Genomic DNA, 26,822 nt, shown 5'->3' with positions numbered 1-26,822 from the left:
TTCAGAAAATAACTTTAGCACAGATAAATTTCGTATCCTAACTGGTGAAAATCGTCACTCGAAGTTTGAGCATCTCAAATCTTTTTATTTCTTTTAATAATCGTCCTACAGACGACTGTTTTGCGAGATTGAAGGCGTCGATGTCGATACTACTCCCACCCCAAACATGAAGCAAAATAATTTCGATCATTTCTGTGCGCCTTTCCCAGGTCGAGTGCACTGGGAAGCGTGAAACCAGTTCCCGCCGAAACGTTCAACGTCCACCGCGTCGGCACACGACTATTTTACCGCACGCCGGGTGATATGCATATCAGGATTCGGGCGATACAGGCTGGCACCTCCGGGCCTAGAGCGGCCGGACTCGCCCGGGCTGCCTAGGCGTAGACTTAAGTAGGCCCACACCCGAAACGGCCGAAACGCAGGGACCGCCAGGCAGCACGCGCGCCCACACACGGTCCCCGACGCTCCGAGGAACACCATGAGGACGGCGGCACTGCTTTGCCTGATGGGTGAGTGGCGTGGTTTCGGCTCGACGATGCCGCGGGGGTTCTTGTCCTTTTCGAACCCGTGGCCTCAATCTTGCAAATTGGAGTGGCCCTGATGTCCGCCGTGTCCACAGGCGCGTTGGCGGCGTGCGCGGCCCAGGATGCGGCCCAGGATGAGGCCCAGGATGAGGCCCAGGAGGGCCGGGGCTTTCTGGACAACATTCCGGCCTTCGGGGGCATCTTCGGCGGTGCAGGCGGAGGCTTCCTCAAGCCGCCCACGTCCCCCAAACCGGTGTCGACGACGAGGCCTCCGCCGCCCTACACGGGGACGCCTCCACCCTCCCCGACGACGACGACGACGTCGTCTCAGCCCTCCACGACGACCACCGAGCCCTCTACGACGACCACCGAAGGCCCCGACGAGTGCATCGAATGCCAGGAGTGCCTGGAGGTCGGCGAGAACGGCGGCACCAGCAACGCGGACCTCTTCAACGGCATGGACTGGCAGGACGTCTTCGGCCCGTCCAACCAGCAGGAGGTGGAGGCCGCCCTGCGCGAGTGAGGCGGAGCGAGAGCGATCCAAAGAACACGAAACAGTCAAAGGACGTCAAAATCACGTCAAAATTATGCTGTTTTGGTCGAAATTTTGACAATAATTTGTCATATTGACATCAAAATGACGTCACTGTGAGCGTTTCGTGTTTTTTTGGGGAGGGCAGCGTCCCCACTGTTAGCAAACTCTTTGAAACTGTGAAAGCCTGAATATCAATAAAGTTCATCGAATCCGGAAAGTAACCCATGAGCCTCGAGCCGCGGGCGCGGAGCGCTTCGCTTCGCTTATCTAGGCGAACGCACAGTGGGCCAGAAGCCGGTGGAGGCGGCCAAAACTCTAGACGCGTTTTGAGCTCCAGAGTCGCTGAATGGGACTCGAACCGAACGTGTGACCCTACCAATGGATTCCTCGTTCGGAGAGCAATTCATTGGTGGGGTCACACCCTCGGTTCGAGTCCCATTTAGCGACTCTGGAGCTCAAAACGCGTCCGGGGTTTTGGCCGCCTCCCCCACTGTGGAACGGGCGAGCGCCTGCGAAGTGCGGGGTGGGCCCGTAGAGCGGGCGCGGCGTGCGGGACTGCCTACCCTCCGATCCACAGGCGCTGGAGGGAACACTCCACTCTGCGCAGCGGCGCACAGCCATGATTTTGGTTGAGTCGAGCTGAAAGTTTACGAGTGTGAGTCCAAGCCACCCTCCGTGACACCAATCATTAAGTTTTACATTTTGAGACGGCTTTTATTACGATAAAACCTGAAATGACAACGAGAAAGGCACAAGATCCCGCATTATTAAAGCTCTTTGACAATACCCATGTAAATTTCACGTTTTATTCCCTATTCCTTGGAAACACGAACCAAACACTGTCTTTGCGCTGCTTCCTACCCCATGCAAGAACAACAAACCAATCCAAAGTTCCCCGGAGTTCCGAGATTGAGAGACGAAACCGGATGTGGGGCCTGTTCTGCGAATACCGTATTTCCCAAGTTGCTCAAGCATCCTTGCCTCGTGTCTGTGAGAAGGTTGTGTGAGTGAGTGTGTTTGTGTGCATGGGAGGTGCACTCACACTAGAGTCACAGTAGTATCGAATTTAGTTCAATGTTTCAGTTATCTCCCAGGGTATGGTTTTTATCTTTCCATGACGTTTAAAAGTATTCGCCACAAGAAACATCTGCTATGAACTGCCGTGAAAGGTACCCGAACGAATCCCTAGACAAGTATAAACAAGCAAGGCCTAAGAGCAGAAAATTTCTTTGTTTGGACACCTTTTTCGTGTTTGTTTTATTCTGAGTGATTCGACTCTTTGGGGAACAGCCGGTTCAGTACCAACGGAAATGACTCTAAATGTGTTTTCAATTTTCCTATGACATAAGAGCACGGTTATCTTCATTCGTAGCGACCTTTATCGTGTTTTATGTCGTCATGGCTCTCAGACAGCTGGGCCTGGGTCAGCTGTTTTTTATTTGACATTATGACAAGATTTTATTAGGTTGCATATGTTTCAATTTCCATTAATTTTTGTGCTTTTGATGGCATCCTTGACATGGATAAATTTTAAGCTTTATTTATGAATTGTACTAGAAACCTGTCAATTTAGTTGAGTTTATTGACATTTTCTTTCTGAAATGGCTCTTGGGTGTTATTTTGCCTGTCTTTAAGGTTATGATTTTGTCTTGTGCAGTTTTCGTAATTTAAATTTTTTACTCTTTGTATTAACAACCATGAACTCTTTATTCAGGGCTGTTCACTTGTTCCTACCTGGTCATAACTGGCAATTTTAAGGATTGAACACTTCTTGTTCGGAGCTTTGCTTCTATTTTAATTGCAGTAAGAGAGTTTGTATTTTTATTAATACTTTAAGTCAGCTACGTTGAAAAATCTTATGCTTTAATAAATCTATCAGGTTACTACAGTGTCCGCTTTTCCTACAGCCATGGATATGATGTTTGAAGCATATCTTACTAATGAAGTACAACTGGAGCCAGATGACATCCCCAACACAAAGGAACCTGTTTGGATCCTGGGGAAGAAATATAGCGCCATAGATGGTATGCCACTTTGCTCACGCCTTTCATATGTCAGTTACCACAGCAATGTTCTTACCTTTTACCTCTTCTGTCTTGAAATTTTCAGATCTGGAACTGATTCGTCAAGATATCCGGTCGCGATTGTGGTTTACATACAGACGAGGCTTTGTGCCAATTGGAGACTCTGGACTGACATCAGATAAAGGTTGGGGTTGCATGCTTCGTTGTGGACAGATGGTTTTGGCCCAAGCGCTTCTTAATCTTCACTTGGGTAAGATATTGCTCTCTGATAACGAATATTTAAGAAAATGTTGCTTTTCTGTTCAGTGGAACTTTGTATTGCTACACTAATTAACTCTCCGTAAACATTACTCTCTATTTTCTTTCTTAATGTGAATTATGTAATTCCAGGTCGAGATTGGGTGTGGAACTCTGACACCAAATCTCAGCCATACTTGCGAATTTTGCGCCTTTTTGAAGACAGGCGATGTGCTGTATATTCCATTCACCAAGTTGCACTTATGGGTGCGACTGAAGGAAAGGAAGTGGGCCAGTGGTTCGGGCCCAACACAGTGGCGCAAGTCCTCAAGTGAGTACTAATCATATTATCTATCATACTGGCCCTAGTTCTATGAGTCGTCTTTCCAAAAATTGGTTTTATTGTATTAAGTCATGAAAATATTCTTTCTCTCTAATCATCAGGAAACTAGCCTTCTATGACGAATGGAGCTCAGTGGCATTCCATGTTGCTTTGGACAATACCATAGTTATAAATGAGATCAGTAAGTACATAATTTTGATGTAATTATAAATTTTATTTTATGTATTTCCCACCCTCTCTTGGTGTGATATGCCTGATTATTTTATCAATAGAACAGCTATGTCGGGGCACGGAGCCAGGGAGTAGGTGGAAACCACTGGTCTTGGTCATACCATTAAGACTTGGTCTAAGTGACATTAATCCTATTTACATGAAAGGACTCAAGGTATTTGCACAATTTTTATTATCTTTACTTATTTTAATACAGTAGTGAATGTCCACCTTTAACATTTACTGATTTATAATTTTCTAGACTTGCTTCTCATTCCGACAATCTTTGGGTGTTATTGGTGGCAAACCAAATCACGCATTGTACTTTATAGGTTGTGTAGGTATGTATCGGTATTCATTATTATTCATATTTACCCTGGGTTTTACTAATCAATCAATCCTTTTCTGCCTTTTGCTCAGGTGATGAAGTCATCTATCTAGACCCTCATACAACACAACAGACATGTTTTGTTGAGGGAAAAGACAATGAATGTGAGCGTCAAGCAGATCAGACTTACCATTGCCAGCATGCAAGTCGACTACCCATTTTAAATATGGATCCATCCCTTGCTGTGGTTAGTGATGAAGATGCCTTTCTTGGTAAGATTCTTGAAGATATTTTCAGCCGAGAGTGTAATGTCCTGGTATGTTTGTTTCAGTGCTTCTTTTGCCCAACGGAACATGAATTGGATTCTTTGTGCCAATTGTTCCGCGAGAGGATAGTGGAACAGGAAAAGCAGCCACTATTTGAAGTCTGTGAAGACAAACCTGATCGTTGGTCACCTGTCAGTAAGCAAGACGACCTATTAGGTGCCTGGGCTCAAGAAGGTAATGATATTGTTATTTGTGTATATACATGAGAAAGGCCTTTCTCATGGTATATACCAGAAAATCCACCAATTTTTGTCCCTGTCAAAGTATTCCAAGTAACTACCAATGCTGCTTTCTTTACAGCGAGTGAGAACATGGACAGCACGCTTGATGAGTCTGATGAAGACTTTGAATTATTAGGGTGAAAGGCAATCTTAAATCATTTCCTACTTTTGAAAATTACTAACAAAGCACAGGAAAACTATTGTAGGGAGTAATGTTTGTTGCCTTTTTATACATTTACCTGTTACCATCGTATTTGTTTTCTTAGTTTTTAAGAAGAAAAAAAATGTTCTAATTGTATGGACTTATTTGAACAACTGAGTTGAGGAATCCATGAAAACAGTGTTTCATTTTGTGTGATTTTCACTGTTTTCTATTGCAGTCAGTGTCTCTTTCTTTAAAAAAAAAAGAAAAAAAATACACTGAAAAATTTCTTGGTCACAAAATGTGTTGTGACAAATACAAAATTTAATCCTAGGGTTTGTGGCCTGAATCGAATATGTGACAGAATTTACTGTCTGTACCTCCAATTACTGGCTACTGGGTCAGATTCTTTATCTGTTATTGTAATGGTCATGTGCTCCAATGTACTTTGAAATGATATGCAGTTAAAATCACAGCTCAACATGCCCCTAGATGTTACACTATGTGTGGGCCCGAACCATTTTAACATTTCCAGGTGGTATCATAGTTCAATATCTTGTCTCTTGTACAATCACTGTGATTTTTCAATATTTATTACTTATGAATATATATTTAGTCAAGTTACCCAAAGACGAAATCCATGAAAAGCTATTTAGAGGTGCTAGTGAGTAGAAAAACCAACAGGTAGGTCATAGATTTGATGTATCATTTCGTCTTCTAATTTAAGCCTGCTTTTAAGTGGAGTGATTGACTTGCGCTTGCAATTTCCGTTAATTGTGCACCTTAGCAGATGTCTACTGGTTTTCTATTTATGGTCATCCACTATTTCAAGAGAAATTCATGTTCCTAGGCACTTTTACGTCTCAATGTGGTTCTTGTACTTTTACTTGTTAATTATAATTTCTTTTTTTTTTGTTTTTCTTATTTGTTTTGAAATGAATGTTAAGTTGAAATTTATTTGTTGAGAGTTGCTTTGGCAGCCTTGCATGGACAGCTTCATAGCTGAAGTGCAGCTCCCTTGTTTCCAACCAAGCTATGTACTTCATGATGCTACCTGTTACGTATATAAACTTTTTGTTTGTTTTTCATTTGGCAAAAGTTTTGTGTGGTATTCCCATGGTTTTGCCAAACGAAATTGAGTAAAATTCAGTTCATGCTATTGAAAGATAAAATATATTTTTAAATAAATTTAAGCTATTTCACCGGACTTTCTTCCTTATTCCCTACCACCTTCTAGGATTATCATTCAATGAGACAATTGCTTACCAGCCAGCAAAACTGCTGTAGAGGAGAGGCCTCTTCTACTGCCTTTTAAAATGTTTGTTGTAGTAGTAGTTTTTGCGGGTAGGGGAAGGGAAAGTAGTTAAGAGGTAAGCCTCTCAGAAAAAAATAAGTTTCAATCCAGAGTAAAACATGATCACAGAAGTTTTTATTAAATTTAAAAGACGAGGTAAAAAATGGTCTTTTACCAAAAGTATTCAAAAAAAGGGAGAAAATCAGTAATTCATAATTTTAATTTTAAGCTTAGAAAAAAAAAAAAAACTTGTGAAATTGTGAAATGTACACCATCTTTGGTTGCCAATTATTTGTACAACAAAAATTATATCTAGTCACTGCTGAACACTTTTTGTAAAGACGTAATAACAATACGAAGAGAAAATTTCCAGTCATGGCACACAGAATGACGTGCTGAGTTTCCTAAACAGACTGGAACAATCACATCAAAAGGTGAAATAAGAAAGAAAATTGAACTAGCTAAGTGACTTTTTGTTAGTCAGTTGAGTCACTATCACTTCCTTGTACATCAGTCTTCCTGGAGTGGTTATTGCTCTGAGTTCGGCCCTGTGTATGACTATGTCCTCGACTACGGTTAGAGTTGTGACTATGACTGTAACTATGACTTCTTCTTTCCTCTTCATGCCTGCGATGATGTCGATTATGCTCTCTTGGCGGGTCTATTGATTCAACTGCATCGTACTTTTTTCGGTGGCTACTCTTTCCTTCCTTGTGGTGCCTGTGGCTCCGATATTCAGTATCACTGTCATCACCTTGGCGCCGCTTGTGGGAAGGAGACCTGCGAGATTAAATTTTGGTAAGGAGAGATTATATCATTTCAATTAAAAAGGACTATGTGATTATTTTGTCCTAACCTGGAGTAGGACATGGAGCGGGATCGAGATCGAGATCTGTCATGTTCCAATTCAGAGGGTGATGAGGAATCCTTTTTCCTCCTTTGTCTATGATGAGATTTCTCTTCTCTTTCCTTTGATGACTTCACAGGACTTTCTGACTTACGTTGGCTACTGGAATGAAATGAAAAAGACAGTTAAATAGCGCATGACACTCGTAAAATAAGACTATTACTGACAGAGCACCTTGACTTTTCCTTGGACACATCATTTTTGTCAGCTTTTCTTTGTCTGGACATCTCAGTGGAAGCTGAAATTGCACACAGTAAAATTGGTCAATACAGTATGTAAAATAAAAAATTAAATCCTGAATACCACATGAAGAAATAAACCACCTGCAAGTCTAGCCATTAAAGATGTTTTAGGAATGCCTGCCTCATGGAAACTAGTCAAAGTGGAGTCTAACTTTTCCCTCCTGCAAGAAAACAAACCAATATAGATGAAGTTATGTAAAGCTGAATCCAACAGAGTCAAAACAGGCGGAGAAATTGAGGCACACACTTTAAATAAGTTGGAGATGGAGTTGAATGCCTTGATGCTGCATCAGAATCACTGGCAGGGCAGGAAGCACCTGTAATCAACATGTACCCAGTGCAGAAAACAAAACAATAAACCTTTAGAACAATTCATAATGCAAACAACATTCACTGTATTACCGTTTCTTTTAAAGGGACGATCCTTTTGAAGTCTGCTTAAAAATGCAGCTGCTTTTCTTTTCCTTTCGAGACGTGTGGTGTCTAGAAAAACAAAAGGAATGATGTAAAACACAGAGTGCAGAAAAATTTAAGGATTATTATTAATTAATTTTACCAGATATTTTAGGAGCATCTTCAGTGAGATCAATTATTTCTGTTTCAGATATTTCCTTCAGAAGGTCATCTGAACTAAAAGGTTTTACTTTTGTTTCAGTTTCATTTTTCTTTGTAGTGGCAGATGTTTCATTCCCCACAATTTTTATTTCCTCAGGCATTGCAATGTCCAAAGTTTCATGGGTTTCAACTGCACACTTAGGTTCTGGCTCAAGTGTTTCTACAACGACTGGTGGTGGTAGAGGTGGTGGTGGAGCAGATTCAGGCAATGGAGGCAAACTTGGTTTAGGGGTAGACTCAATTTGAAATATGTCCTGACTCCGCTTTTCAGAAATTTTTCTTAGTCTTTCCTGTTCTTTGAGTTGCCTTTCTTTTTCTTTTAGCAACTGCTGAAGCCTTTTCATCTCTTCCTCCCGGTTTGGCAAAGCAGGAGGCGGTACATCAATTGGGTTTGTATCTGGTGCAGAACTACTTGGCTTTGGTGCTGTTTCTCCATCACCTTCAACATCTTCTTCTGAACTTTCTTCCTCAACAGGAAGAGCACTTTTGACTTCTTTCAGTATTTCTGCTTCCTTGGGCTTCTTTATGGAGAAACAGACTGGTGCTGGATTTAGGGAATCAAAGAATCATGTTAGAATAGTGTTGACAGAAAGTCAACCAAGGGAACGTGAATTGTAAATGGCCAGGCTCTCTTACCTAGTTTAGGCTTTCCTCTTGAATCTTCTGTATCAGACTCATCGCCTTCAGACTCAGAGGAGTCATCACTGTATTCATAGCCAGGAAGGAGAATCGGACGTTTATTTTTCTCTTGAGGTGGTTTTTTCTTAATGGGATTTTGAATTGGATTTGGAGTGCCTGTGTTCTTGCTGGCAGTAGCTACTCCCTGGGTGAAATTTCGTGGCTGTTCTAGCCCTTGATACACCCGCACTTTGTGATCGTAATATCGGTGGTACTGATGCCCAGGGTCCAAGAAGGCAAATCTTTCATCACCTGAAAATAATATTTAGAATTATAAAGACAAAATATTTTCAATGCAAACAAAATTAAACTAGAATGCAAAAATACACTCTAACAAAACATCACCTCACCTTTATTGCGCACAACTGATTCAAAGTCCCTTCCATTTTTAATGACATAGCTAGCCATTTTATCAATGATCACTTGAATTTCTGAAGGTGGTGCTATTATGGTTGAAGGATCCAATGGGCTGTCATTTTGTCTGAAACAAAAACAGTTTTTCTAATAAAGACTTTGAAAATATACAATGCAGAAGGACAGTCATATTTTGATTGGATGTGGATCCTTACCCAGTTCCGTCTCCTGGGGATGAGGATCCTAAAACATGGAAATATTTTATTAGAATGTTTAAATTACAAAAAAAAAAAAAAAAAAAAAAAAAAAAAAAAACAACCCTAAACAAAAAATTTCTGATGTTCTGCTTGTGGGCAAGGAGTGCAAAGACTATATAAATTCTAACCTGAGGTGTCATCTGTCAGCTTGGCCTGCCTATCTTTGAATTTGTTGACCAGCATGGAATATGCACAATCTGCAGATGGTTTGTAGCTGATGCTGGGAATGCTGGGAGCCTGTAACAGAAGCCATAAATGAATGGCTGCACCTTTCTATGATTTTTAAACATCTTCTTTGTTTAGCTTAAACAAGTTATATAACATTGGAGGACGGCTTTTAAAATGAACACCCAGAGCACACACCTCATTTAAAATTTGTACAATAGTATTTCAAAAAATTCACTGCAGGCTTTAAATGCCTTTATAAGGATAAGATTAGATAATATTGAGAAATGTGACAAATTACCAAACAGTCAAACAATGTTGTCACAGTTCAAGCTCCCATAATGTGTCAAACAAACAAGCAATGTGGTGTGTGATAATGCTTCTCTAACGACAGCTGAAGCCTCTGTGGATACATTTCTTTTCACTATACATTGGGTGATACTTCACCAGGTCAGTACCAAAATCAATTGGAACCAAACATGGTTGCATTGAAATTTGTTATGGTGTACCTAGCGCCATCATAAATCAAACCATTTACACTATTTCTTGATGGATAAATGGTTTAATTTATGAAATCAGAACATGTGTTTACCCCTAAGCATTTAGCCACCAATTCTATAAGATCCAGCATATCTCCAATGAACTTGCTCTTTAGAGATGTCCTGAAATCAGAAATAAACAGTTGATTATCACCTTGAAATAATAGTACTTATTAAAATTAATTTAATCAAGAAAAAATTTATACATGTCATTATGCAGTAAAGATCAGCACCAGAAAAGTTAGTTGTGGGTAGCACAGTAGTTATCAATTGAAATATAGATAAAATCATTGACACATACTGCTAGAGAATAAAAAGACATGATACAAACCATAACTTTGAGACCAAATATTTGAAAATGATTTAGTATGAAATTGCTAGAATAGTTGCAGTACGTGCCAATAGAATACCAACCACACAATTTAAACAAAAAGTGCCACTTGCTGTAAGTAAATACTGAGAAGTTACGTCTGTTCTTTTGGGAAGAACAAGAATTGCAATCTAGCACTTTCTTTTCTTCACTAGAAGTCAACAGATAGTATTTCTTTCACTACTTGAGGATGAAACATCCAAATTGTAGAACAAGAGATACAGAAGCAGAACTGCTGATTAAAATTCAAGAGAAAGGCTAGTGACTAGTGTCATTGTATTGCAACACAAATTTTTGAGAAACAAGTTCAAAAATTTAAGTTGATTTTTAGCAAACGGTCCATGTAACATAAATACAGGTCAGAAACTTTCTGCAAATACTCACCTTCCGAATGGTCCTCATGATATGCATTTTGTAAGGTGCTAAATAAAAAAAATGGTAAAAGCTACACAATAAAACACCTGTCAACCAACTTCAAAATTGAGGATACATTTTGACTCGATTTTGGAACTGATATGGCATCCAATCAGATTTTGAGAATCAAGACTTTTTTCTTTTGTTCCCCTCAATGCTACAACGTCCACACTTCAAACCAGGACTTCTAGCCAATACTAATCATGCTTGCAAATGAGTAAAGTTCCTGTCTTCTTTTCATGATAAAGTAACAACACAAGTACACGTGAATTAAAGAAATATAAATTTTCTTCTATTGATAATGGAAATTAACAAGTTCAAAACAAATTTTTTTTTAAGAATTTCAAGCTTTTGGTTGGCAAATTAAGGCAAAACAAACATAAAAATGGTGCAAGCATGGTTAGCTTTCTGCGAGTTTCAACAACAGAGTTCCAAAACACTGGGCATCGAGAAAGAATGCTATTGGCTATTAAACCTACCAATTCAACAGGTTTTGGTGCAGTGGCAAGGCTTGGATGAAGGTAATGGTCAGAATTCTCTAAATCTGAAAACGAAAAAAAGGAAAGAGAGAACCAAGATCAGTCAGAAATCAAGGAAAGATGTACAGTATGACATTAATCAGAGGGGTATAATAACTAACCATTCTGTTCTTGCTGCTTCTTTTCTTGTCTGGTCCGGTATCTACCAGTTTTAATGGCCATCAGCAAGTGCCTATAATATGCGTGGAGAGGACAATCAAATGAGAGAAATGAGAACTGAGGGTTGTTTGCTTGTTTCATCTTAAGAATTATCTCCATCTGAGGGCCTTGAGTATTGATAAAGGAAGCTGTCTTCTCAATGATGGCATTGAGTTTAGTGCGTTCCGGCTGAAACAAGATGGAAAAACACATTGTAACAAACCAGCTAACTGAGTAATGGTGTTCATTGTAACCTCTAAAAGATTAAGAAAATCTCACCAAAACCATGCCGACTGGAATATCTAATTCCTGGGGAGGGATGAACGGTTCATCCTCCTCCTCAGCAGCTTCATCATTAGGCTCTTTGTTTGAGGGCGCAGCAGATTCGTCTTGCTCTGTCTCATTATCGTAACTGAATGGAACTTGACCATATGAGTTCTGGGGATCTAAGGCTTTGTGCAGTCTCTTCAACTCTTCCTCTACAAAAATAAGAAATTCCAGGTTTAAAAAAGAAGGTAAATTGAAAAAAGAAAATCTTTGTTTCTATGACAGTACTTACCTTGGTACATGGCTTCTTCCGCCTCATTGTGGTACAGTGCTCGGTAACGTTCTTCATCACAAAGTTGCTCGACCTTCCTTTCAGCATCTGAAAGGGTCGACCACAATGCGTCTGAAGCGCCACCGCCAAGAGGTTCTAGAGGACGGAGATCGTACACGGTGCCTCTAACGTCGTATCTGGCAAACATGAAAAGAGGAAGAATGTGAAAATAGTCTAAGACAAGCATAACATAGGTGCTGCCTAGTGTCAAGAGCAAGAGAGGCCCCTCCCTTCCGTCGTCTCTAAATCGGTTGAAAATTTAACTAAACGTAAGGAAAATGAAAAGGCAGGAGTAGGATTCCCTCACGTTCAAATACAAGCACAGCAGTCAGATTTATTTAATACGTGGGTGAGTGATCGATTGAGGTTACCTGTCTATTTTGAGGGTGTCATCACCCATCCAAGGGATCAGGTGTTTGCCTTGGTCGATGTATAATGCCTTTTCATCATCCCTAAATAATTTACACGAATATCCAAACACAAGCAATTCTTCTGTCTCATCTTTTTTCCTAATTGCGGAAGGATCGAAGCGCTGTGGCCTCGCCGACGCCATGATGCTTTTTTAACTTGCCAAAAATAACAATAACAAAAACAAACAACAACAGTGAGCAGGCCCATTCTGTTACCAACACCCAAACGTTTAAGTCAACATTTCGCGGCACTTGAATGGCAGTGCGTAGCCTGACACGAGCAAGAATGATAAATGGCAGCGAATTAAATGTCGTTAAGGTTATTTTCCGTGGCGCAATCGAAGCCAAGGTTTCAAGTCAGGAGCCCGACCCCACTTAAATGATTTGTTTATTGGTAGCAATCGGATGTCTCTGGGAGCGCGCGCGCGCGTTCGGCGGCGTCCTTTCAAACGGAGGCGCGTCGTGGACGCCGTTGTGAACGTGGACATGGATATTGTGGACGACGTGGACGGGACACCTCGCCAACCAGTGAAAAGTAAAGCAAGTAAGTGTGAGGCTGGTCCACCCATCCGGCACCGCAAAAGGGAAGGACCACCTGTGCCCACCTGAGGACAAGTAGGCGCCCGCGAAGTGCGCGCGGATTTGCGGATTCCGAGAGTCGGTTTCGTCGCTCGGTCCGTCTCCCACTCATGCGGCGTCCCGTAACGGAGCGAGAGAGACAGAGTGACTTTGGGCCACCCCTCGCGTCATGAGAAACGCGTGGAAAGATAACGACAAGCGGGACTGGACTGCCTCCTGTCGACGCCCTCAAGTTCGCTCTGCTTCCTCGTGCAGGCGGAGTGCCAAGAGCAGACAGATTCCGAGAGTCGTTTTTCGTCGCTCCGTCTCTCTCACACCCATACGGGATGCCCATCGGTCTGCCGCGCCGACGAGCGCGCTCGCAAACCGGTGCAGGGTGCGATCCTGACCTACATTGCAGTGCGCTGGCGCTGTTGTGGCCGGTATCTGGTTGGGGTTGGAGCGGGGCCAGGCAAAGGCCGGGTCCGCCCTCGCCTTTGCACTCTTTTGCACCCTTGGCGGCGACTTACGCAACGCCGCGGCGCCACGCGCCGACCGCGTGTCAGATGGCGGCTCTGCAGCCAGCGGACTCCGGGCACGCCGAGCTACCGTTCGCGGAGCTGGAGGAGGTATACGTACTGCGACTCGGACTGCTCGGTGGCCTCGACGGTCTCGTCTCGCTCGGCCGCGCAGAGCTCTGCCTGGCGTTGCTCTGCCACACCGCACAGTGGGCCAGACGACCGGTGGAGGCGGCCAAAATTCTAGACGCGTTTTGGAGCTCCAAGAGTAGCTAACCAGGACTCGAACCGAACGCGTGACCCCACCAATGGATTGCTCTCCGAACGGGGTGTGCCGTGGCGCACAGTGGACCAGAAGACCGGTGGAGGCATCCAAAGCTCCAAACGCGTTTTGATCTCCATAGTCAGTGAATGGGACTCGAACCAAACGTGTGACCCCACCAATGGATTGCTCTCCGAACGAGGAATCCATTGGTGGGGTCACACGTTCGGTTCGAGTCCCATTTACTGACTCTGGAGATCAAAACGCGTCTAGAGCTTTGGACGCTCTATCGGTCTTCTGGTCCACTGTGCGCCGCGGCGCCGCAAAGCAGAGCAAGCAGAGCCTCCCTCCCCGACAGTCCCCGAGTGGACCGCGGCGCCGCGGCACTGCGATTTGAGTGTGACGGCGCGGTGACCGGCCGTGGCCGCCGTGGTGGACGAGGCGCCGTCACGCCGCCGTGTCACGGCGTGTCACGGCGTGTCACGCCTTGCTAGGGGCTGGCGGCTGGCGTGGCGTGGAGGGGGGCGCGGCAGTGTGGCGGTGCGGCGGCAGACGGGGCGCAACGCTCAACGCCCATGCCGCCATTCCCCCATTCAGGCATGCAGGACGTCGCCGCCGGGATTTGCCGACAAGTTTAGTTATTGACGGGTTCGCTCGGGTAGCACTCGACCGCCGCGCTCCCAGCCACGCCGCGCTGCCGCGAGCACGGGTCCTTTTGCCGACGGCGACCTCCACGACGACGACGACGACGACGACGACGACGACGACGACGACGACGACGCTCCCATGGGCTGCAGCAAGGGAGGCACGCGGGAGACCCGCGTGGGAGGTAAGGGGGCGGGCACGTCCTGCAGACTGGCTCCGAGAGTCGTTTTCGTCGCTCTGTCTCCCTCGCACCTGTACGGGCCGCCACGAGTGCGAGGGATACACAGCGACGTAAAAGGCTTAAAGTTTTCGGAAAAGTTGGTTTGATTTTCACGAGAACTGCTTTTGCCACCCCTGGTGCCTAGGGCCTGGAGGGACGCTGCAGGCCGTAGTACAAAGGGCAGAACACTAATTTGCACGAAACTCGAACACTGATGCACCGATCGTCGCGAAACTTCGACCCTCAACGCACGGACCGATACCATACCGCACTCGGAGAACCAACTTTGTACCACCAAAAACCAAGGACGAACACGGCCCATCCGGGAAGCAGCGTGCACGGCTCCTATGACTCTAGGCGCGGAAAACTTGTGGGAATGGTCCATTCAGCATCCAGCCCCCCGGAACGTGGAAACCTTAGTGTCGCGGACTACTGGTACTGGGCCGCTCTGCTCTGGATGGCGGAATTCCCCCCGACCTGCACGGAACGAGCTGTATACCGAAGAATGAGAGTCGTTTTCATCGCTCTGTCTCTCTCGCACTCACGGGGCGTCCCGTATAGGTGCGAGCGAGTGCGAGGGAGACAGAGCGACTCTCGGAATCGGTCTGCTGACCCGCTTCGCTCTTCCTCTGGCTGCCTCTGGCGGCATTGTGTAGTGCAAGTGCATCGAGATAGTAGTTCAAAATAATAGTTCAAGTTTGAGTGGCCGACTAGGCCGAGTAGGCCGGCGAGGCGAGGCCAGGCCATAACAACATCTCTTCTCCGGCGATAAAGACAATCGCTGTGCAGATTGATCCCATTATTGGCGGCCAGTGCGGCTAGATTCCCACGCGGGGCAGCCGCTACACTCGTCACATTCCTGGCAAGGCTGGGCAAGGCGACGCACAGTGAGCCAGAAGGCCGGCGGAGCGGCCGAAATTCTAGACGCGTTTTGAGCTCCAGAGTCGCCAAATGGGACTCGAACCGAACGTGTGACCCCACCAATGGATTGCTCTCCGAACGAGGAATCCATTGGTGGGGTCACACATTCGGTTCGAGTCCCATTTAGCGACTCTGGAGCTCAAAACGCGTCTCGAATTTTGGCCGCTCCACCGGTTTTCTGGCCCACTGTGCGACGTGCGCCGCGGAGGTCGATAGCTGCGGCGGAAAGGACGGACTTACGGTGGACAGACGGATGGGCGACCCGGACGGAGTGACCCGCTACGAAATACAGGTGTCTGTCTCTCGTAAACAGCGACCGGTACAAGCGAGGGGGCCACCACCCGCACAAATTGGCTGGTGATCTCCGATAATCCATGCCGTAATCACGTGATCCTTCAGAAATTCTGTCTATTTTCAACGTTTTTGAGTCATTTTTCAACGTTTTAGAGCCATTTTTCAACGTTTTTGAACCAATTCTACAAAATTTCACGCTTAATCCCCAGTAAATTTACCGTAATACCGTAATCTTGTGTACACCTGAAATGCGAGTGGTGCTCAGAGTGGTGGCCCTCTCGCGTACAAGCTTCAAACATACCAAAACATGGTGCACGGGCACAGAAATTTCAAAGTACGCCACTCGGTGCACGGCGCCCCGAACATCGTACCGGTTGTTCGGTAGCAACACCTCCGGGTTACTTTTCTCATATCCGCCAAGACGGCTGGACGGACGCGAGCGGGACGCAGTAAAGTCAGCAGGTCATTGATTCAGAAGACGGTCACGTGACGGAATGGACTGGCATGGAGCCGGCCACCCGGTCGGCCGGTCGGCCGGTTGGCGACTTGCTACTTGTCGTCGCCGTGTAGGTCAAGGGCGTCTGCGAGGGTCCGCGCGAGGCGCCCAGCGAGGCGCCAAGAGACACGGAGTTATTGAATCGCCTAATGGCTCGGCAATGGACGCGACGCGATCAGCGAAAGTAAGAGTGATTGAAAAAACGGGGCGGTGTTTTCCTGTCTTTGCGATGCGTCCTTGTACACCTTATTCCGCGGGCGGCCGGCCGAGCGCGCGGGTAATCGAAGCGACATTTTGACCCCGGCGCGTCGCGAGGAAATGAAATGCGCTCGCGCGAGGATGACGTCAAAAGAAAATCTCATCCATTATTTTGAGTTTTTGTTGATTGATGTTTCTGTTGTTGTTGTTGTTGTTCACAGTGGACGTCCGCGAGGTGGAGGCTGCGACGCGCACCCCGGGGAGGGGTCCCGGTGGTTCCGGTGCCGACGGCCCCCCAAGACTCCGGACGCGCGCCGCGTTCTGGGTGCTCGGCCTGTGCAACAACTACGGCTACGTGGTCATGATCTCGGCCGCCTACGACATCCTGCACAAGAACTTCCTGGCCGAGGTACAGCACTTTTCAGATCACGGCCGCCTTCGCGGCGCGCGGCACGCGGCACGCGTTCGGTCGCGTGTGAACGCGCCGCGCTCGCAAACCGGATCGCTGCAACATTCAAATTCCAAGTCAAGTCTGTCGAGGCCAGTTTTATTTCCCTTTCGTTGGCAACACTGTCGCGGCATCGCTCATTGCATTCTGCTTTCCGCGTTTGGCGTGCCCGCAGGCGAGGCCGATGCCGGGTCCGCGGCAGTGCAACTACCTGTCCACGGGGGCCATCCTGCTCGCCGACATCCTGCCCAGCCTCGTCATCAAGTTCCTCTCGCCCTTCCTGCCGCTCTGGATAAAGTAAGCGGGGACACTGGGAAAACGACTGTGGCGGCGGCGGGAATCGATCCCGGGCCACGGTCGTTCGGCGCGTGCGACGGCGATGGAGCGTCGCATCCACGGAAGCGGCCGGCACCAGGAAGCTCTTCTCGGCCTCCATGCCGCGGCCATCGGTCGGCCACTTTGTTGGCGCGGCCGCGGAAACTACTTGGAGCGGCGGTCGCTGCAGCGACAGCTCAATTCGCGATCACGCGATCCCGAAAAAAGGCTGCCCTTGGCGGGAATCGAACAAAGGACAGCGATCCCGCTGGACAGAGCGGTCAGAGTCACCGTGATGGCCGGGGCGGGCGTGACTGACAGCTGATGCAAATCGCAGTGCCGTGCCGTGCTGCTTTCCCCCGAGCAGAGCAAGTGAAGCCACCGCGTTGGTTGGGTTGCCGACCGTCCGGCGGCGGGGACTCGCGCAGTTCGTCGACGCGCCCCACTGCCGGCGAGGCTCTGGCGCCCGGCGAGTTGGCAACCCAACGCGCACCGCTCTGGGACTGCAGTCTGCAGGGTGGTCTTCTCCATGTCCGCAGCCTCCGCATGTCCGTCGTCGTGGTGAACAACGTGCTGGGCTTCCTGCTGGTGGCCTTCGCGTCCGAGCTGTGGGTGGCGCTGGCCGGCGTGGCCGCCATGTCGCTGGCGCAGGGCCTCGGCGAGGCGTCGCTGCTCGCCTACACCGCCTTCTTCAAGGACAAGTGCGTGGCCCGCGTGGAAGACGTGTCTTTGGTGACGTTGGAACCGTGGCAGTGGTGCACTCACTCATCCCCGTCGTCTGATTCAGGAGCGTGGTCACCATGTGGTCGTCGGGGACGGGCGCGGCCGGCGTGCTGGGCGCCGTGTCGTACCTGGGGCTCACCACGCTGCTCTCGCCCAGGGACGCGCTGCTCATCATGAACGTGGTCCCCGCCGCCGTGGCGCTGGCGTGAGTACCCGGCGCGATCCGCCCCTCCCCCACCGCACAGTGGGCCAGAAGACCGGTGCAGGCGGCCAAAACTCTAGCCGCGTTTTGAGCTCCAGAGTCGCTAAAAGGGACTCGAACCGAACATGTGACCCCACCAATGGATTGCTCTCCGGACGAGGAATCCATTGGTGGGGTCACATGTTCGGTTCGAGTACCATTTAGCGACTCTGGAGCTCAAAACGCGTCTGGAGTTTTGGCCGCCTCCGCCGGTCCTCTGGCCCACTGTGCACCGCCATCACTGACGGCGAGGTGCTCGGTCGGCAGGTTCTGGGTGCTGCTGGTGCGGCCGCGCATCGACGTCAAGGAGGACAAGGCCGTGAAGCAGCCCGACAAGGTGCGCGACGGCGTGCCCATGTTCTCGTCCACCGCGTCCTTCGTGGACAAGCTGGGCGACATCCCGCCGCTCTTCAAGTACATCTTCCCTCTGTTCGCCGTCTACTTGTTCGAGTACTTCATCAACCAGGGGCTGGTAAGGCTGCGCGGAGGGCTGCACAGAAGTCGATTGTCGGTAGCGTTGCCCTAACTTGCTTGGCGCTTGCTTGCAGTACGAGCTGATCCGGTACGAGTCCGAGTGGCTGACGCAGGCCCAGCAGTACAAGATGTTCCAGGCGCTCTACCAGATCGGCGTCTTCGTCTCGCGAACCTCCGGTGGCTACGTGCCTATGGAGAGGACGTGGATCCTGGCCGTCCTGCAGGTTTGTCCATAAAACAAACTCGGGAACGGCGTACAATGCTGCAGGGGAAAATAACTCTGACTGCTTGTTTTGCTCCAGGGCCTGAACGTGGTGTACTTCACCCTGGAGGCCGTGTACAGGATGTCGGGGTCGGTGTGGGTCGTGGCGGTGCTGGTGGTGTGGGAGGGCCTGCTCGGCGGCGCGGCCTACGTCAGGACCTTCTTCTGCATCTCCACCAAGGTGGTGCCGGAGAAGCGGGAGTTCTCCATGGCCATGTCCTCGGTGGCCGACGCCCTGGGCATCTTCACGGCGGGATTGGTGGCCATCCCCGCACACAACCTGCTCTGCCAGCTGCCCGCGCCCTCGTGACACCGCGTGTCTACCCCCAACGACGCCCCTGAAGGCTGTCGCAAGCCCGCGGCAACCGTCGAAGACCTTCAAAAGCCGTCGACGAGCGTCAGGTCAGAAGGCCTCGAAAACACTCAAAGGCCGTCGGAAGCCAGCCAACGGCCGTGCAGTTGCGAGGCGCTAGTGAGTAGAAGTCGCCTCGAGAGAGGCAAAAGTGAGAAACAGACACCTGTGTCCTTCTAGTTTGCTGCCAAGAAGGCGTCCAGAACAGGGGGCCTCGGAAAAGTACACAAACAAGTAGTAGACTGTTCTTAGCACGTGTTGCCAAGTGAGTGTGCGAAAATCACCTCACGGTAAAAACGGTATCTGGTTTTCCCAGGAGCCCTATGGCGAAGACATAGGCGATTTCCAGAGGGTTCCTGGGAGAACCAGGAACCGTTTTTACCGTGCTCTGTGCAGCAGTGTAGAAAGGGTTGCCGACCTCAGACCGTCCACGAGGCACTGCTTTTGACACGTTTGGCTCTTAAGCTGGTTGTTGTCAGCTATTCTTTCCACACTGGTGCGCCGCAAGAGTGTTAACGTATTTTGGCAACACTGCAGACAGAATAGACAATCTTTTGTCAGATCGCAAGGCTGTGAAATGTGCCCTTAGAATGTATAAGGAAAATAGGAATAGCTTCCCGGGTAGAGTACTAAGTTTGTCGTGTGATCGCCATACTTTAGCGAGCAATGTTTAATTACCATGTATGAATATTCATTATTTATTTGTGTGAGTGAAATAAACACTTTATCACTCGACATGATTGGAGCGGTCTTAAAGAACACGTGAGGTGGATGGTGTAACGCTTTTTATTGGGCGATTTGTTGCGATTAGCAGCGAGTGAAGTAGGGCTTGTCCACGAAGTACACGTGCATGCCGAATTGACCGTACGATTTGATCCACTTGGTCAAGCACTCGGGGGAGTTGGGCTTGATTATCTGCAAGAAAACATCCAAGTTAGAGACTGCCGGTCCTGTTGGACAACCCTTTGGGGTGGGCATGCTTGGGTTTAGTTTGGACCAGGTTAGGTTAGGATTGTCACGCACCTTGGAGACGAGCGCTGGGGGATTCTCGAACCAGCCGCGGCCCTGGCTGACCTTGCCGTACTGCACGAAGCCGAAGCCCTGGAGCTGCTTGGTCTTGGGTCCGAACAGCAGGAAGTATGGGCGGTGGGCCTCGCAGGTGCCGTCCTTCTTGAGGTTCTGGTAGTAGTGCTTGCCTGCACAAAAGAGGTTCGCATCAGACTTCGTCAGCGTCCATCTTGGCCTCAGTGCACCAAGTACCTCCAAGCTTGGCGTCAGCGACACGTCACGTACCCATGCCGAAAAAGCAGGCCTGTTCGTAAAAGCCGGCGGCCTCGGCTTCGGACTGGGCGGTGGCGACGTGCAGCAGACCAGTCTCGACGCCCTCCTCGTTAGTCTGGAGGATGTACAGGCCGTTGGGGGCGGTGTGGGTGTCCTCGGAGAGGCTGCGGCCACCGGATTGGAGCTCCTCTGAGGGCACACGCGAGTAGTTAGGAGTTGCAGTCGGCGAACAGTTTGTGACAACTCCAACTTGTTGCTTACGGACTTCTACTCACCGCGGGACTGGAAGTAGGCGACGGTGGAGTAGACGTCCTCGCCGAGGAGGGTCTGGCGGCGCCACTCGGGGATGGCGAGGATGTCCAGGGGGGCGTTTTTCGCTGTGTCGATCTCGCTCACTCTAACCTGCACAGCACATTTCCAGGTCAGACCCTCGAGTAACCTCACTGCTGGGTCTTCCCTCACGTTGGCCACTCACGGAAATCTGGATTCCGGCGACGCTGCCCTGCTTGTCGAAGTAGACGCACACCCGGAAGTCGTTCTTGCGGCACCACAGGGTGGTGCTGTCGACGTCGTTGGCGGACACCTGGGTGAAGTGGTCGTTCTCGGCCTCCTTGATGGTGCGGGGCATGTTGTAGAAGTTGAAGGAGTGCGTGGGGTCGGGCACGATGCTGTAGGTGACGATGAACTTGTTGGGCGTGGTTCCGGCGTCGAGCACTGGTATCACAGACGGGACAAAGTATACTTTTACTTCGAACTCTTGTAATAGAAATGGCATCGATATTAGCTACATTGCGTCACCCCTTAATTTTTGCGATGAAAGAGCCTTTTTACTGTTGTTTCATTGTAAAGTTTTGCCACAAAAATCTCATTCAACGAACGCTAATGAAAGCAGAATACTCGTTTGGTTTTCTTCTCCGGGGTAGTATGGGCTTATTCCAAAGATAGTGTTTAAAAACTGAGTCCTTTGTGCCGTGGCCTGCACCGCCACGCCGTGCCCGTTGGATTGGGAGCACCCGGTGCCTCTGCGCTGTAGCGGGAAAGGATTGTTAAATTCCACGGAGGCTGCGGCGCGGCCACAGACGCACCAGCCCGCCCAGCCAAGCCAGCCCCTATTATATTGTTAGGATACGCACTTGGTTTTTGGACTCTCGAGTAAAAGCTAGCTGACACCTTTATGTGTCTTGTAAAGTATGTTTTAAGTAAAGGTATCATCTGCTAAAAATCTTATTTCTTTTGCTTTTCTAGGCTTCATTGCAAAACGTTGTAATGTAACGACTTTGTATCCTAAATATGGAGAATGGGGTGACATTGAAATGAAACGTCGATCGTCTTTTTCCGTCACGCACTGCCCTATCACTACAACAGCACAGCCGCAGTCGGACTTACAGCCTGCCTGGGCGCTGCCGGCCAGGGCGACGGCCGCGGCCGCGGCGATCAGGATGCGGAGCATGTTGTTGGTGCGGAGTGGACCGTCGAACAGGCACCGACCGGCAGGACGTGAGCCGGGGCCTCCGCGGCCCGCGTTAAAACGGTGCTGGGTTGACCGATACATTGACACAGCTGGCCGGGACATCACTCTGCAAACTGAAATGTGTGCATGACACGGCGCTCTATTTGCAGCATGCCAAGAAGCACGCTTTAAATTGGAGCGTGCCTGGCAGGCACGCTTTAAATTGGAGCGTGCTTGGAAGGCAGGCACGCTTTACATTGGAGTGTGCTTACCAGGTACGCTCTAAATTTAAGCGTGCCTGCAGACTGTTAAAAAAATTTAATTACATTTTCATTACATGGTAGTGAAGCTGTCACTGTAAAAAACGTTCGGAATTTTACCATTCAGTGGTCTAGGAAAATTCCTATAATTACATGTATAGGAATTACTGAAATTCCAATAGATGTAATATTCCGATTTGTATAGGTTTTTTGCTCTACGGGTTGAAAATGTATAGGAATATTCCTATACATGCAGGCTCGGACTGCCCAGGGCAGACAGGCAGAAAAATCTGCCGGGGCCTTTGGATTTGTGACCAGTAACGTCACGAAGTTGGTCAAAAAGTGATTGAATCTCCGAAAGTAGCCGTTTTCGCTGAATTTGAGCGGCCACTGCTTCGATCTAGTAGCGGCCAACGGCCTCCCTCGACGTCCTAGTATTCTTAAGACCCTACTCTTTCATGCCCTGTATCGGGAAGACGTTGACCACAACGATTTTGTCTTTGACCGCAACGATTTAGGGACCAAAGTTGGTCAAAAAGTGGTCGAATCTCGGAAATTTGCTGATTTTGCTGACTTTGGGCGGCCACTGTGTCCAATCTAGTTGCCGTAAAAGGCCTTCCTCAACGTCCTAGTATTCTCAAGACCCTACTCTTTCATGCCCTGTATAGGGAAGACGTTGACCACAACGATTTTGCCTTTGACCGCAACGATTTTGGGACCAAAGTTGGTCAAAAAGTGGTCGAATCTCGGAAATTTGCTGATTTTGCTGACTTTGGACGGCCACTGTGTCCAATCTAGTTGCCGTAAAAGGCCTCCCTCAACGTCCTAGTATTCTCAAGACCCTACTCTTTCATGCCCTGTATAGGGAAGACGTTGACCACAACGATTTTGCCTTTGACCGCAATGATTTTCCGACCAAGTTGGTCAAAAAGTAGTCGAATATCGGAAATTTGCTGATTTTGCTGACTTTGGACGGCCACTGTGTCCAATCTAGTTGCCGTAAAAGGCCTCCCTCGACGCCCTAGAATTCTTAAGACCCTAGTCTTTCATGTCCTGTACGGGAAGGCTATTGACCGCAACTTGTGTGGGAGCGGCAGCCTCACAAAGTTGGTCATGAAGGGTAAAAACAATGATGATCGGGGGCCTTTTGCGGTCTTATCTGCCGGGGCCTTTTGGGGGCCAACTGGCCAACTGAAAAATGAATCTGCCATCAACCTTATTAACTAACAGCGATTCATTGTTGTATTTTCTTAAAACACTTGTATTGAATACGATTATTTGTCAACAACGTTCAAAGTCACAAAAGCTGCTTGTTTGCCCGCTGTCCGGATTATCCGCTAGATGGCGCTAGTGTCGTTTTGACCGACTTACTTCTCGGTGTACGCTGCGGCTAGGAATTTGGTTGGGTCAGGGGGCTCGCGTCCTATTTCATTGTTAGAAAGTTGAAGGTATTTTCAACTCTTACATCATTTTTACTCAGGTGTTATTTCACTTTGGGTGTTCAAGTAGTGGAGTCGGACTTTGCCAATGTGGAAGACGGGGGTGAAGAATCACTAAAGATCCATACTCGAGGCGGAAAATGCAGCCGTTTGAATATTGCCATTGAATATCTGACAGTGCATCCGCTTCGGCCTGCCCAATTTACACATTTTGGTGGAAATCCTATGCATGCATTGCAGTTGCGCCATTCCGATGTATAGGAAAAATCCTACACAAGGGATGGGAGAATGCCGTACCGATGTGTAGGAAAATTGCCATACGAGTGCATGGTTCATACGTGTATATGAAAATAACTTCATATACATGTATAGGAATTTGACTATATATTTTTTAACAGTGTATGAGCCACCTGGCATGTACTTGTCAAGTACACGCCAACCTGGAGTGTACATGCCAAGTACACTCCAGGTTGAAGTGTGCATGCTAAGTACACTCCAGGTTGAAATGTACATGCATGACACTCCAGGTGGAGTGTACGATGTACACACTTGAGTTTGTAGAGCAGGAAAGGTGGTGCCGGAGAAGCGGGAGTTCTCCATGGCCATGTCCTCGGTGGCCGACGCCCTGGGCATCTTCACGGCGGGATTGGTGGCCATCCCCGCACACAACCTGCTCTGCCAGCTGCCCGCGCCCTCGTGACACCGCGTGTCTACCCCCAACGACGCCCCTGAAGGCTGTCGCAAGCCCGCGGCAACCGTCGAAGACCTTCAAAAGCCGTCGACGACCGTCAGAAGACCTCGAAAACACTCGAAGGCCGTCGGAAGCCAGCAAACGGCCGTGCCGTTGCGAGGCGCTAGTGAGTTGAAGTCACCTCGAGAGAGGCAAAAGTGAGAAACAGACACCTGTGTGCTTCTAGTTTGCTGTCAAGAAGGCGTCCGGAACATGTGGCCTCGGCAAAGTACACAATCAAGTTGACTGGTAGCCTGTTCATAGCACGTGTTGCCACGTGAGTGTGCGAAAATTACCACTGTGCATCAGTGTAAGTGTAGAAAGGGTTGCCGACCTCAAACCGTCCACGAGGCACTGCTTTCGAGAAGTTGCCTCCTAGGCAGGTTAGTCAGCAACCTGTTCCACACTGGTGCACCGCAAGAATGTTTACCTATTTTGGCATCACTGCAGGACAGAATAGACAAATCTTTTGTCAGATCGCAAGGCTGTGAAATTTGCCCTTAGAATGTAAGGAGTATAGGAATAGCTTCCCGAGAAGAGTAATCAGTTTGTCGAGTGATCGCCATACTTTAGCGCGCAATATTTAATTACCATGTATGTATATTCATTATTTATTTGTGTGAGTGAAATAAACACTTTATACACTCGACATGATGGGAGGTCATAAAGAACACGTGAGGTGGGTGGTTTAACACTATTTATTATTTGTTGCGATTAGCAGCGGGTGTAGTAGGGCTTGTCCACGAAGAAGACGTGCATGGTGAACAGACCGTACGAGTTGATCCACTTGGTCATGCACTCAGGGGAGTTGGGGGCGATTTTCTGCAAGAAAACATCAAGTCAGAAACTAACAGTCCTCTTGGACAAACCCTTTGGGGTGGGCATGCTTGGGTTCAGTTTGGACCAGGTTAGGTTATGTTAGGTTAGGATTGTCACGCACCTTGGCGACGAGCGCTGGGGGAGTCTCGAACCAGCCGCGGCCCTGGCTGACCTTGCCGTACTGCACGAAGCCGAAGCCCTGGAGCTGCTTGGTCTTGGGTCCGAACAGCAGGAAGTAGGGGCGGTGGGCGTCGCAGGTGCCGTCCTTCTTGAGGTTCTGGAAGTAGTGCTTGCCTGCGAACAAGAGGAGGTCGTCAGACTGGGCCTCAGTGCTGCCAGTACCGCCGAGCTTGGCGTCAGCGACATTGAAATCACGTACCCATGCCGAAGAAGCAGGCCTGTTCGTTGAAGCCGGAGGCCTCGGCCGCGGACTCGGAGGTGGCGACGTGCAGCAGACCGGTCTCAACGCCCTCCTTGTCGGTCTGGAGGAGGTACAGGCCGTTGGGGGCGGTGTGGGTGTCCGCGGACAGGGTACGGCCGCCGGCCACGAGCTCCTCTGTGGGCAGACGCGAGTAGTTGCAGTCGGCGAACAGTTTGCGACAACTTGTTGCTAACGGGTTGTGGCTTACCGCGGGACAGGAAGTAGGCGACGGTGGAGTAGACGTCCTCGCCGAGGAGGGTCTGGCGGCGCCACTCAGGGATGGCGAGGATGTCCAGGGGAGCGTTTTTGCCGTTGTCGATCTCGCTCACTCTAGCCTGCACAGCACATTTCCAAATCAGACTCTTGATTGACGTCACTGTTGGGAATTCCCGCGCGGTGGCCACTTACGGAAAGCTGGATACCGGCGACGCTGCCCTGCTTGTCGAAGTAGACGCAAACCCTGAAGTCGTTCTTGCGGCACCACAGGGTGGTGCTGTCGACGTCGTTGGCGGACACCTGGGTGAAGTGGTCGTTCTCGGCCTCCTTGATGGTGCGGGGCATGTTGTAGAAGCTGAAGGAGTGCGTCAGGTCGGGCACGATGCTGTAGGTGACGATGAACTTGTTGGGCGTGGTTCCGGCGTCGAGCCCTATTGCAGACGTGACAAATACTTTTACTACTAACTCTTACAATAGAAACGTGCTTTGCTTTTAGCTACATTGCGTCGCCCCTTAAGTTTTTCACTCCAAAATTTTGCCACAAAAAAAAATCAAATTGCATTTGCTTGTATAGGCTCCATTGCAAAATGTTGTAAAGTAACAACTTTGTATCTTAAATATGGACAACGGGTCGTGACATTGAAACGAAACGTCGTCTTTCTCCGTCACGCACTGCCCTATCACTACAACGGCACAGCCGCAGTCGGACTTACAGCCTGCCTGGGCGCTGCCGGCCAGGGCGACGGCCGCGGCCGCGACGATAAGGATGCGGAGCATGTTGTCGGCGTGGAGTGGAGCCTCGAACAGACACCGCACGCCGCGGCCAACCCTTTTTAAGCAGCGCGCCGGCTTGGGCGGGCATTTGCCGA

The 26,822-nt window shown here is 48.7% G+C and overlaps 6 protein-coding genes across 14 annotated transcripts; 3 read left to right on the top strand and 3 right to left on the bottom strand.

Annotated features, from left to right (window-relative positions):
• Positions 1-403: 403 nt before the first annotated feature.
• LOC117642677 (chitin-binding lectin 1-like) lies at positions 404-1,346 on the top strand. The gene is made up of 2 exons (XM_034381098.1): positions 404-509; positions 620-1,346. The coding sequence occupies exons 1-2, from the start codon at positions 479-481 to the stop codon at positions 1,045-1,047; spliced, it is 459 nt and encodes a 152-aa protein (XP_034236989.1). The 5' UTR covers positions 404-478; the 3' UTR covers positions 1,048-1,346.
• A 691-nt stretch (positions 1,347-2,037) lies between these two features.
• On the top strand, positions 2,038-6,097 carry LOC117643170 (cysteine protease ATG4B). 6 transcript variants are annotated; one of them, XM_034381894.1, is made up of 11 exons: positions 2,038-2,228; positions 2,774-2,862; positions 2,939-3,083; positions 3,169-3,333; positions 3,474-3,651; positions 3,765-3,844; positions 3,936-4,048; positions 4,136-4,214; positions 4,294-4,448; positions 4,533-4,701; positions 4,828-6,097. In XM_034381894.1, the coding sequence occupies exons 3-11, from the start codon at positions 2,969-2,971 to the stop codon at positions 4,887-4,889; spliced, it is 1,116 nt and encodes a 371-aa protein (XP_034237785.1). In that variant the 5' UTR covers positions 2,038-2,228; positions 2,774-2,862; positions 2,939-2,968; the 3' UTR covers positions 4,890-6,097. The 6 variants fall into 6 exon arrangements, with proteins under 6 accessions (XP_034237785.1, XP_034237787.1, XP_034237784.1 ...); XM_034381896.1 differs by having other exon boundaries at positions 2,774-2,870; positions 2,967-3,083; XM_034381893.1 differs by having other exon boundaries at positions 2,039-2,228; positions 2,967-3,083.
• A 193-nt stretch (positions 6,098-6,290) lies between these two features.
• On the bottom strand, positions 6,291-12,583 carry LOC117643168 (splicing factor, suppressor of white-apricot homolog). 2 transcript variants are annotated; one of them, XM_034381887.1, is made up of 16 exons: positions 12,372-12,583; positions 11,962-12,137; positions 11,682-11,881; positions 11,366-11,591; positions 11,205-11,269; positions 9,366-9,474; positions 9,196-9,223; positions 8,977-9,107; positions 8,585-8,878; positions 7,890-8,492; positions 7,736-7,816; positions 7,581-7,650; positions 7,415-7,494; positions 7,266-7,329; positions 7,041-7,193; positions 6,291-6,964 (listed from the first exon to the last, which is right to left on the bottom strand). In XM_034381887.1, the coding sequence occupies exons 1-16, from the start codon at positions 12,551-12,553 to the stop codon at positions 6,661-6,663; spliced, it is 2,766 nt and encodes a 921-aa protein (XP_034237778.1). In that variant the 5' UTR covers positions 12,554-12,583; the 3' UTR covers positions 6,291-6,660. The 2 variants fall into 2 exon arrangements, with proteins under 2 accessions (XP_034237778.1, XP_034237779.1); XM_034381888.1 differs by having other exon boundaries at positions 7,041-7,190.
• A 28-nt stretch (positions 12,584-12,611) lies between these two features.
• Positions 12,612-25,069, top strand: LOC117643169 (battenin-like). Of its 3 annotated transcripts, XM_034381890.1 has the most exons (9): positions 12,612-12,954; positions 16,744-16,931; positions 17,146-17,267; positions 17,825-17,986; positions 18,073-18,213; positions 18,517-18,721; positions 18,798-18,947; positions 19,026-19,166; positions 24,339-25,069. In XM_034381890.1, the coding sequence occupies exons 1-9, from the start codon at positions 12,816-12,818 to the stop codon at positions 24,465-24,467; spliced, it is 1,377 nt and encodes a 458-aa protein (XP_034237781.1). In that variant the 5' UTR covers positions 12,612-12,815; the 3' UTR covers positions 24,468-25,069. The 3 variants fall into 3 exon arrangements, with proteins under 3 accessions (XP_034237781.1, XP_034237780.1, XP_034237783.1); XM_034381889.1 differs by lacking the exon at positions 24,339-25,069 and having other exon boundaries at positions 19,026-20,072; XM_034381892.1 differs by lacking the exons at positions 12,612-12,954; positions 24,339-25,069 and adding an exon at positions 14,314-14,577 and having other exon boundaries at positions 19,026-20,072.
• LOC117643171 lies at positions 20,106-22,158 on the bottom strand. The gene is made up of 6 exons (XM_034381899.1): positions 22,005-22,158; positions 21,094-21,332; positions 20,894-21,020; positions 20,631-20,807; positions 20,361-20,533; positions 20,106-20,252 (listed from the first exon to the last, which is right to left on the bottom strand). Exons 1-6 carry the CDS (start codon positions 22,066-22,068, stop codon positions 20,145-20,147), a joined length of 888 nt encoding a protein of 295 aa, XP_034237790.1. The 5' UTR covers positions 22,069-22,158; the 3' UTR covers positions 20,106-20,144.
• A 108-nt stretch (positions 25,070-25,177) lies between the features above and the next one.
• On the bottom strand, positions 25,178-26,790 carry LOC117643173. The gene is made up of 6 exons (XM_034381901.1): positions 26,667-26,790; positions 26,146-26,384; positions 25,946-26,072; positions 25,696-25,872; positions 25,438-25,610; positions 25,178-25,319 (listed from the first exon to the last, which is right to left on the bottom strand). The coding sequence occupies exons 1-6, from the start codon at positions 26,728-26,730 to the stop codon at positions 25,212-25,214; spliced, it is 888 nt and encodes a 295-aa protein (XP_034237792.1). The 5' UTR covers positions 26,731-26,790; the 3' UTR covers positions 25,178-25,211.
• Positions 26,791-26,822: the final 32 nt, after the last annotated feature.

Source organism: Thrips palmi, unplaced genomic scaffold (assembly GCF_012932325.1).
Source record: "Thrips palmi isolate BJ-2018 unplaced genomic scaffold, TpBJ-2018v1 HiC_scaffold_16, whole genome shotgun sequence".
NCBI classification, from domain to species: domain Eukaryota; kingdom Metazoa; phylum Arthropoda; class Insecta; order Thysanoptera; family Thripidae; genus Thrips; species Thrips palmi.
This window is presented reverse-complemented; position numbering and strand designations above follow the sequence as displayed.